The sequence below is a fragment of the Mesitornis unicolor genome, unplaced genomic scaffold (assembly GCF_000695765.1).
Source record: "Mesitornis unicolor isolate BGI_N332 unplaced genomic scaffold, ASM69576v1 scaffold11694, whole genome shotgun sequence".
NCBI classification, from domain to species: Eukaryota; Metazoa; Chordata; class Aves; order Mesitornithiformes; family Mesitornithidae; genus Mesitornis; species Mesitornis unicolor.
In genome coordinates, this window is record NW_010179444.1 from 436 (window position 1) to 10,515 (window position 10,080).

Sequence of the window (10,080 nt, forward strand, 5' to 3'; positions counted from 1 at the left end):
GATGAGGAGGGACCAAGCCACTGCTTTCTCCCCTGAGCAGCCTGGAGCATCACCCCGGGGGCCGGCTGGAGGACCGCAGGACCAGCATCGCCGTTGGCGTGACGGATGAGGAGGAGAGCCGCGACACCGTCCGCCTCCACGAGAAGGAAGAGGTGACACTGGTGACACCCCCGCCACCCTAAAAACCGCCTCCCTTGGCATGGGCCCCCCTCATGTCCCACCAACACCCAGTCTTTCCCTCCTGCTCTGCTCAGAAGAATGTCCTGCGGTATTACCTCTTCGAGGGCATGCGCTACATCTGGATCGAGCGGCGGCAGGCCTACTGCAAAGTCAGGTATTTCCCCATCCCCTCCTGCCACAACAAACTCCTCCGCATCTCCCCACCACTCGACCCCCCCCAAAAACAGTCCAGGCCCAGAGCCTCCTAACTTTCCTCCACGCCGCAAAGCCTCTGGGGACCATCCCCATGGCGTTGGGTCAAGGATGCTGCCTCTGCCCCCGGGTTGTTGATGTCTCTGTGGGCAGGGGAAACTGGGCAAAGTGGTTTGGCAGCTCCTCAGTGCTGGATGGTGTCCCCTCCCTCCAAACTGTGTCCCTTTTGTTCCCTCTCCCTGGCACCCGCAAGCTGCAGCGGATGCAGAGGAACAAGACGCTCTCCCAAAGGGTTTTATTTTGTTGTCACCGCAGACTTGGACGCAGTTTTTGCTCTCCCAGGCCAGGCTTCTGCTGGTTTTGACTCGGTTTCTCCCTTTTTTTCTTCCCCCTTGGCCTTGCCAGTGTCTTGGACGAAGGCTGGACCTGCGCAGATCTCCACCTCGCTCAGGCTGGGCTCCACCAGCAGGACCACAGCACCAAGTAGGGGGCTTTGTGGGACACCCAGGGAGCACAGATGGGGCTTCTCCAGGGGCCAGAAAATCCCAGAGTGGGATTTTTCTTGCACCCAGACCACAAAACAGAGGATTGCTGGCAGTGCTGGGATGCCCTGGTTTGGCTTTTCCACATAACCAGGTTTTTGTGGAGAACTGGGCAGCATGAAGGTCCCTCAAGTTGGAAATGCAACTCTTTCCTACCATGCATTTGCTTTCCCCTTGCTTTTTCTTCCCCTTTTTGCAGGAGGAAGATCTACGGAGCCAACCTCATCGAGGTGCCCGTCAAGTCCTACGCCAGGCTGTTGGTGGACGAGGTGTGCATCTACGGGCTGTGCTCCCAAAACCCCTGTTATCCTGGGGCAGATCCTTCCCCTGCTCCATGTACTCTCTCTTCGTGGGCCCTTTCTCACCGGGAGGAGAGGATTTTATGAGAAGCAGCTTGGGCAGAGCTGGTGGAGCTGGGGGGAGACCCATCCTCTTTTCCCCCAAAATCTGCTCCTTCTCCTTATTCCCTCCCAGGTGCTCAACCCCTTCTACATCTTCCAAGTGTTCAGCATCGTGCTGTGGGTCTGCGATGCCTATTACTACTATGCCGCCTGCATCTTCCTGATCTCCACCATCTCCTTGGGGCTGTCCCTCTATGAGACCAGGAAGGTTGGTGGTGGGCTCATTTGGGGACCAGCAGCTCTACTGGAAAAGCCCCTTTTCTGCTGGTGCTGAGCCCAGCTGGGTGAGGACAACCCATACCCTAGTGATGGGACAGGTTTCCTCATCCTTCAGATGAGATCCTGAGATTTTGGGGATTGCTTTATGGATGCTTTGCTGTTTTGAGCTGCCCTCGGGTGGCTGCTAACTGCTCCCTTCCTTGCAGCAAAGAACCACGCTCCAAAACATGGCCAAGATGTCAGTGGGGGTGCGAGTCCATCGCCCCGGTGGAGGTGAGTGCGATGCCGGTGATGAAGCTGTGGATGCCCCATCCCTGGCAGTGCCCAAGGCCAGACTGGATGGGGCTTTGAGCAGCCGGGGCTCGTGGGGGGGTGTCCCTGCCCATGGGGTTAGACCGGGTGAGCTTTGAGGTCCTTTCCAACCCAACCCATACTGTGATGAGCAAGGGCTCCAAGCCTGAAGCCATTTGGGATGGCACCGGGATGCTGTGTCTGAGTGCAGCTGGGTTTTTTTCCAGAGGAGATGGTGGTGAGCTCCGTGGAGCTGGTGCCGGGTGATTGCATCAGCCTCCCCGCGGATGGGATGCTGGTCCCTTGCGACGCCGCACTGCTGACGGGCGAGTGCATGGTCAACGAGAGCATGCTGACAGGTGAGAGCCCCGCCGTGGATTTTGGGGAGAGACATTGAGCCTGGTACCTCAGTGGCGCTTCAGCAGCCCTTTCCCATCCAGGCCGGTTGGATGCTGCCCTCTCAAGGCGCTAAACCTCCCTCCATGCTGTTCCTCACCGCAGGGGAGAGTGTGCCGGTGATGAAGACCCCTCTCCCGGGCGGCAGCCAAGCAGCCAACACCATCTATTCCCCAGAGGAGCACCGGCGGCACACGCTCTTCTGCGGGACACAGGTCATCCAAGCCAAGTCCTACGTGGGCAGGGACGTGCTGGCCGTGGTGACCCGCACAGGTAATGTCACCAGGATTAAACCATGTCCCTTGGAGCGGTGACTTTGCCCGCGCTGACCTTCTGCCCCTCTCCCGCAGGGTTTTGCACAGCCAAGGGTGATCTCATCAGCTCCATCCTCTACCCCAAACCCGTCAGCTTCAAGTTCTACAAGGACGCTGTGAAGTTTGTCCTCTTCCTTGCCATCCTGGGTACGTCTGAGCATGGAGGCATGGCCAGGAGCAGCCAAACTCCTCTGAAATGGTTGAACCCAACCTTTGTCCACTTTGCTTTGTAACCAAGCCCCCTTCTCCCGCACAGCTTTGGTGGGCACGCTCTACAGCATCCTCATCTTGGTCAAAAACCAGGTAGGGTTGGATTCACAGGCTCCAAGTGACGATGGGTGAGGGCTGTCAGGACGCCCACCCCTCTTCCTCCTCACCCATCAGGTCCCCATGGGGCAAATCATCATCCGTGCCCTGGACCTGGTCACTGTCATCGTGCCCCCAGCTCTGCCGGCTGCCATGACGGTGGGCACCATTTACGCCCAGAACAGGCTGAAGAAACGGGGCATCTTCTGCATCAGCCCCCCCCGCGTCAACCTCTGCGGAAAGATCCGCCTGGTTTGCTTCGACAAGGTGGGTCTCGAGCAATGCCATGGCACCGCGGTCCCCAATTTGGGATGAGGTGGGGCTGGACACCCCCACCGTGTGCTCTCCCCACAGACAGGCACCCTGACGGAGGAAGGCTTGGACGTCTGGGGAGTGGTCCCGCTGGAGGACAACTACTTCATGCCCATTGTCCATGAGCCCCGCTGCTTGCCTGCTGGCCCCCTGCTCTACTCGCTGGCCACCTGCCATGCCGTCTCGCTGCTGCGGGCACAGCCTGTCGGGGACCCTGTGGACCTCAAGATGGTGGAGTCCACTGGCTGGGTAAGAGAAGCATTGGTTGAAGCTTGCAGATCTATGAAGAGGGAGATGGGACACGTCTTGCTCTGGCAGGGAAAGTGAGTGCTTCACCATCTTGGCGTCTGCTTTGATTTCAGCGCCTGGAGATGATGGAGGAGGAGGAGGAAGGGGAGCTGCCCGCCCTCCAGCAGTTTGGGACGAAGGTCTTGGCCATGATGAAACCTCCTCCTGAAGAAGAGCAGCCCCGAGATAGGGTAGGTGCTGGGGACTGGAGTGGCTTGGGTTCCCCAGGTTGCTGGGTCTGCACCCTCAAAAAAGGGTGAACCTCACAGAGAAGCGTCTGCCACCCCACCCCTTCGTTTCCCTCCACAGAAGCACCAGTCACCCGTGGGGATCCTCCGACGTTTCCCCTTCTCCTCCTCCCTGCAGCGCATGAGTGTCCTGGCCAAGCTGCCCGGAGAAGCCTCAGCCCACGCCTACACCAAGGGCGCACCGGAGATGGTGGCCAGCCTCTGCAGGAGGGACACGGGTACATGATGGGGGACAGGGGTCTGCTCCCTCATCCACCCGCATCCCTGCAGCTTGTCCCACAGCAATGTCATGGGGCAGCATGGCGGCTTTGATCTCGATTAGCTCAGGGGAGGAAAATAGGAGATAGAAGACAGTTCGAGCATCCGAAGTCCTTCAGCGCACCGGAGATGGTGGCCAGCCTCTGCAGGACGGACACGGGTACATGATGGGGGACAGGGGTCTGCTCCCTCATCCACCCGCATCCCTGCAGCTTGTCCCACAGCAATGTCATGGGGCAGCATGGCGGCTTTGATCTCGATTAGCTCAGGGGAGGAAAATAGGAGATAGAAGACAGTTCGAGCATCCGAAGTCCTTCAGTCCTTTGGGAGCTTGAGTTTTGGTTTCCCTCATGGGGTTTGCACAGGCTCACCTTGCTTTGTCCCTCAGTTTGCTTTTCTACCAACCTTGCTTTTTCCCTTGTGCTGGCAGTGCCCATGGATTTCTCCCAGATGCTGCGGCACTACACCACAGATGGTTTCCGCGTCTTGGCTCTGGCTTCCAAACCGCTGAGCGCAGTAACCACCTTCGAGGAGGCTCAGCAGCTCCAGAGGTTGGTCCCAACAAACTTATTTTACACATTTCCCTCTAAGCATTTCGCAGGATGCCCTGCAGCTTGCAAGGAGTTAAACCCTACCCCGTACTAAAGCATGGATTTTTGGCTTTTTATACCGATTGATCGGCTCTGCCTGGTAAAGACGGTGTCGAACGGCTCGTTGTGTCCCACCAGGGACTCCGTGGAGAGCAGCCTGACCTTCCTGGGCTTCCTTGTCATGAAAAACGTCCTCAAGCCAGAATCTGCGCCTGTCATCCACCTCTTGAGGAGCGCCAACATCCGACCCATCATGGTGACAGGTGACCCTCCCGTGGGGATGAGATGGGACGTGGGTGACTCTTGACATTGTGTGAGGGTTGAAGGGTTTCTCCACCAGAAATCGGTGGCCTGAAACAGCTGGGAGGCACGACCAGGCCTCCTGGACCCTGGTTTTTGTGCGTCCGTGCTATCTGTGTGTGTTTTCATGGGTGCAGCATGAACCCTGTCGTGGTTTAACTCAGCAAGCAGCTAAAACACTTCACAGTTTGCTCGCTCATCTCTCCCCCACTCCCTGGTGTGGTGGCGAAGAGAATCAGGCGAGTAAAAGAACTTGTCAGTTGAGATACAGACTATTTAATAATTAAAACAACACAAGCTTAAATAGTAATAATGCAAATTAATTGTAACAAGAATAGGAACAGTGATAGTAAAGCAGTCAAAGTTATACTTGGCTTACAAACAACGCGACAAGGGAGGGGTGAGCCTCAGGAACTGAGATGGACAGCATCACGGAGGAAAAGGGAGGGATCAAAGGAGTGAAGAAGAAGAAGGGTTGAAGGGGTCATTCCCTGCAAACTCCCCAGTTTCTAGTGAGGGTGATGTTTATGGGATAGAATAGACCTTTATTGGGCAGCTTGGATCAGACCCAGATCATCTGTCCTTAATCCCCTGTCCCAGAGAGTCCCCAGGCTCTCCCTTCCCCCCCTTTATCTTACACAGAGAGAAGGGAAACAAACAAACAAACAAACAAAAATAAACTATAATTGCAAGTACAGGCAAAACCTTGAAAAATGTAAATATCTGCCAGTGAGAACAAAAACAATAACCTTATCAGCTATTATCAGGAAAACAGATCCATCCCGGCCAGAGCTCCAATATCCACTTGTGTTCCCCAAAGCAAACACTGCCATTTTCTCAGAAATCCAGCTCTGCTGAAACATTGAAAGGGAATTCCACAATTCAACCCCCATCGCCTCTTCCTGCCAGGGGACAACATGCTGACAGCTGTGAACGTGGCCCGCAGCTGCCGCATGGTGGGGCCCAAGGAGCGGGTGGTCTTCGTCAACGCCTCCCCGCCCGGCCACGACAAACCCGCCGCCCTCAAATTCATCCTCGCTGAGCACTCTCAGGGTGAGGAGCAGCCGGAGGTGAGTCCTGAAACCACATTTTGTGGAGCTTTATAAAGCCCAAAGCGCTAGTCATCTTGCAGGATGCTCTTTTCCCAGCGTCGTTATCTGTAGAGGTAATTAAAGGTGGGATTTTGCCACTCTGGGAGAAAACTGGCTCTGGTTTCTCTCCAGGAGCACGTCTGGAGCTGATGCTTTGAAAGGATGCAGCCAGCACTGTCCTGCTCCCCAGTGAGAACAAAAACAATAACCTTATCAGCTATTATCAGGAAAACAGATCCATCCCGGCCAGAGCTCCAATATCCACTTGTGTTCCCCAAAGCAAACACTGCCATTTTCTCAGAAATCCAGCTCTGCTGAAACATTGAAAGGGAATTCCACAATTCAACCCCCATCGCCTCTTCCTGCCAGGGGACAACATGCTGACAGCTGTGAACGTGGCCCGCAGCTGCCGCATGGTGGGGCCCAAGGAGCGGGTGGTCTTCGTCAACGCCTCCCCGCCCGGCCACGACAAACCCGCCGCCCTCAAATTCATCCTCGCTGAGCACTCTCAGGGTGAGGAGCAGCCGGAGGTGAGTCCTGAAACCACATTTTGTGGAGCTTTATAAAGCCCAAAGCGCTAGTCATCTTGCAGGATGCTCTTTTCCCAGCGTCGTTATCTGTAGAGGTAATTAAAGGTGGGATTTTGCCACTCTGGGAGAAAACTGGCTCTGGTTTCTCTCCAGGAGCACGTCTGGAGCTGATGCTTTGAAAGGATGCAGCCAGCACTGTCCTGCTCCAGGCTCACTCACACAAGCTTTTTATCCAAAAAAACATCATTTATCTGCCTGAAATTGCAGTTTTACGGAAGCTGCTTTACCTCCCGCTCCGCGCGGGTTGAAGGGCGGATTTTAAGGTGGCTTGGAGGGGATTTGAAGCCAGCAGCATTGTTTTCCTTGGCAGGGACAGCCCCAGCAGGACGGCTGCTTCCCCCCGCCTTGGCCCTGCCACTTGGCCCTCAACGGCAAATCCTTCGCTGTTGTCTGCGAGCACTTCCCCGACCTCCTCCCGAAGGTGAGTCCCATGCAGGGAAACCCTTCGTGCTGTGGCCTTCCAGCTCTGAAACAAAAAATTAAGGTGGTTTTGGGGTTGAGGTTATTTTTGCCGCTGTGAGATGCTCAAAGTGACCCCGTGCAGGGATGTGGGATGCGAACGCGGAGCCTTTCCCCTCTTGGCAGATCCTCATCCGAGCCACTGTGTTCGCCCGCATGTCGCCTGAGCAGAAGACCCAGCTGGTGTGCGGCCTGCAGGACCTCGAGTAAGGACCCTCTACCCCAAGAGATGGGGAAAAGAGGAGGACGAGTGGCTCCTTCCTCCACCCAGAGGCTTCTCTTATGTACTAGAGTTGTGAAATCACCTCCTGGCCTCTCCAGATGTGGAGTTATCCAAAATACGGGAGGTGCAAACTTGAAGAATTAGGGTTTTTTACCCTGTCACATGGTGAAATTCTGGCTACCTTCTTGCTGCAGCTACTGCGTGGGGATGTGTGGGGACGGCGCCAACGACTGCGGGGCCCTGAAGGCAGCTGACGTGGGCATCTCGCTGTCAGAGGCTGAGGCCTCAGTGGCCTCGCCCTTCACCTCCCGTGGGGGCAACATTGAATGCGTGCCCACTGTCATCCGGTGAGCTGCCAGGACCTTCATGGGGGGGTAAAAGCCATGGCAGGGGTCTCACAGGTGCCTCTGTATCCTCACTTCGACAAGGCCGAGTGCTGGGGCCTGCACATGGGTCACAACAACTCCATGCAGCGCTACAGGCCTGGGGATGGAGAGCTGTTTGGTGGGAAAGAACCTGGAGGTGTTAGTCGACAGTGGCTGAACATGAGCCAGCAGTGAGCCGATGTGGCCAACAGGATCCTGGCCTGCATCAGGAATAGTGTGGCCAGCAGGAGCAGGAAAGTGATTGTGCCCCTGTACTGGGCACTGGTGAGGCTGCACCTTGAGTGCTGGGTTCAGTGTTGAGTGCTGCAGGACAAGGAGGACATTGAGGGGCTGGAGAGGGTCCTAAGAAGAGAGAAGTCTTATGAAGAGCGGCTAAGGGACTTGGGGTTGTTTAGTCTGGAGGAGAGGAGGCCAAGGGGAGACCTTATTACCCTCTACAGCTCCCTGAAAGAAGGGGGTAGGAAGGTGGGCATGGGTCCCTTTTCACAAGCTACAACTGGTGGGACGATGGGAAATGTCAAGGTTGGCCAGGGGAGGTTTAGATTGGACATTAGGAGAAACTAATACATGGAAAGGGTCATCAAATACTGGAATCCTCATGCTTGGGTGTATTTAAAAGCCGTCTAGATATGGTGTTCGGGGACATAGTTCAGACATGGGCATAGTAGAGTTGGGTAACGGTTGGGCTTGATGATCTCGGAGGTCTTGTCCAACCATAACGATGCAGTGATTCTCTGGGACAGCTGGTGGTGCTGTGGCTGGTGCCTGAGTCTTTCTCTCTGCAGGGAGGGCCGGTGCTCGCTGGTCACCTCCTTCGGTGTCTTCAAGTACATGGCCCTGTACAGCTTGGTGCAGTTCGTGTCCGTCCTGCTGCTCTACACGGTGAGTCCAGGTGCCTGCCATGCCTGGGGTCACCTCATCACCACTGGATTTGAACCCAGGACCTCTCCTCGCCCTCCTGCAGATCCTCATGGCTGAGAGTGGGCGGTTTCTCTTCCCCAGATCAACACCAACCTGAGTGATTTCCAGTTCCTCTTCTTTGACCTGATCATCACCACCACTGTGGCAGTGCTGATGGGTCGCACCGGTCCTGCCCAGGAGCTGGGGGTGGAGCGGCCCCAAGGGGCGTTGATCAGCGTCCTCGTGCTAGGCAGCCTCCTCCTCCAGACGGCCTTGCTCATCACCGTGCAAGTGCTCAGCTACTTCATCACCATCTCGCAGAGCTGGTAAGGGACCCGGCCACACGTGGGTTTGGTGATAGGAATGGCACAGATGACAAAGCCTGGGTGCTCACCCTTGGTTTTGGCCAACACCCTTGGTTTTGGCATCAAGGATGTGTCCAGGCACCTTGACAGTGAATGGCTCCTGTGTGCTCATGAAGAATGAGGGGTCTGATGATCAGACCAGTTGATGCATTTTGATGGTTGGACTTGATGATCTTGGAAGCCTTGTGCTCATGGAGAATGAGGGGTTGGTGTTTAGACTGGTTGACACATTTTGATGATTGGTCTTGATCATCTTAGAGGTCTTTTCCAACCTTAATGATTCTGCGACTCTCTCCTTGCATGTCCCACCCCCTGCCTTCTCCCCTGCCCGGCTCAGGTACGTGCCACTGAACAGCACGGTGACAGCTCCCCAGAACCTGCCCAACTATGAGAACACAGTCCTCTTCTGCATCACGGGCTTCCAGTACCTCATCCTGGCCGTTGCCATGTCCAAGGGGTACCCATTTCGGGAGCCGCTCTACACCAACGGTGAGGACGATGCTGGCCATGGGGACAAAGAGAGACACCAAACCTTCATCCTTCTCCTCAACCCTCTTCCTTCTCACCCTCAGTGCTCTTCTTGGTAGTCCTCATTCTCCTTTTTGGCCTCATGATCTGGTTGACCCTCTACCCACTGGGCTTCCCCAAAACCCTGCTGAAGCTGCAGGGCATTGATGACTTGAATTTCAAGCTGCTGCTGCTGGGGATCGCCGCCCTCAACTTCTTCGCTGCCTTTGTGCTGGAGGTAGGTGAGCCCAGGGTGGGCGCTGGGGACAACGAGGGACATGTTCCCAACTTCCCTCCCCATCTTTGCCGCAGACTGCCCTGGACCATGGTTTGCTTGGTTGCCTCCGCAAGCTGCGCCGAAAGAAAGCCTCCAAGAAGCTCTTCAAGCGTCTGGAGAAGGAGCTGAGCCAGCAGCAGCCACCCTGGCCGCCCAAAAAAAGCCCCCACTAAGATGTCCATTGCTGTGAGATAGTGGGGGCCCTCTGGCCTCCCCGGCACCGCCCGCCTGCCCTCGGACATCAACATTATTTATTGATCCTGGTAAAAGGAGGGATGTGGTGGGCAGGCTCCGATGGGGGCACCCTCAGCTGTGAACATGTGGCCGGGAAGAAGGAGATGCTGGAGGAGCAAGCTGGGGGGAGAAGGTCCAGAAGAAGAGGATGAACGGTCCAGCTCGACTCCGGTACCGTTTTGTGGGGGAAACCACCTCCTTTCTCCTCTCT

General features: G+C 56.0%; 1 protein-coding gene across 1 annotated transcript; it reads left to right on the forward strand.

The window, feature by feature from the left end:
- Window positions 1–40: 40 nt before the first annotated feature.
- Window positions 41–9,808, forward strand: ATP13A2 (ATPase type 13A2; the record flags this gene model as incomplete). The annotated part of the gene is made up of 25 exons (XM_010182783.1): window positions 41–152; window positions 255–334; window positions 778–855; window positions 1,114–1,183; window positions 1,389–1,523; window positions 1,741–1,807; window positions 2,053–2,184; window positions 2,327–2,494; window positions 2,572–2,682; window positions 2,792–2,838; window positions 2,920–3,108; window positions 3,196–3,402; window positions 3,516–3,632; window positions 3,751–3,907; window positions 4,378–4,498; window positions 4,676–4,800; window positions 5,747–5,907; window positions 6,829–6,939; window positions 7,104–7,183; window positions 7,395–7,547; window positions 8,372–8,468; window positions 8,589–8,812; window positions 9,189–9,340; window positions 9,424–9,596; window positions 9,671–9,808. Coding segments are annotated over 25 exons (3,205 nt in total), but the record flags the coding sequence as incomplete, so codon positions are not given.
- Window positions 9,809–10,080: the final 272 nt, after the last annotated feature.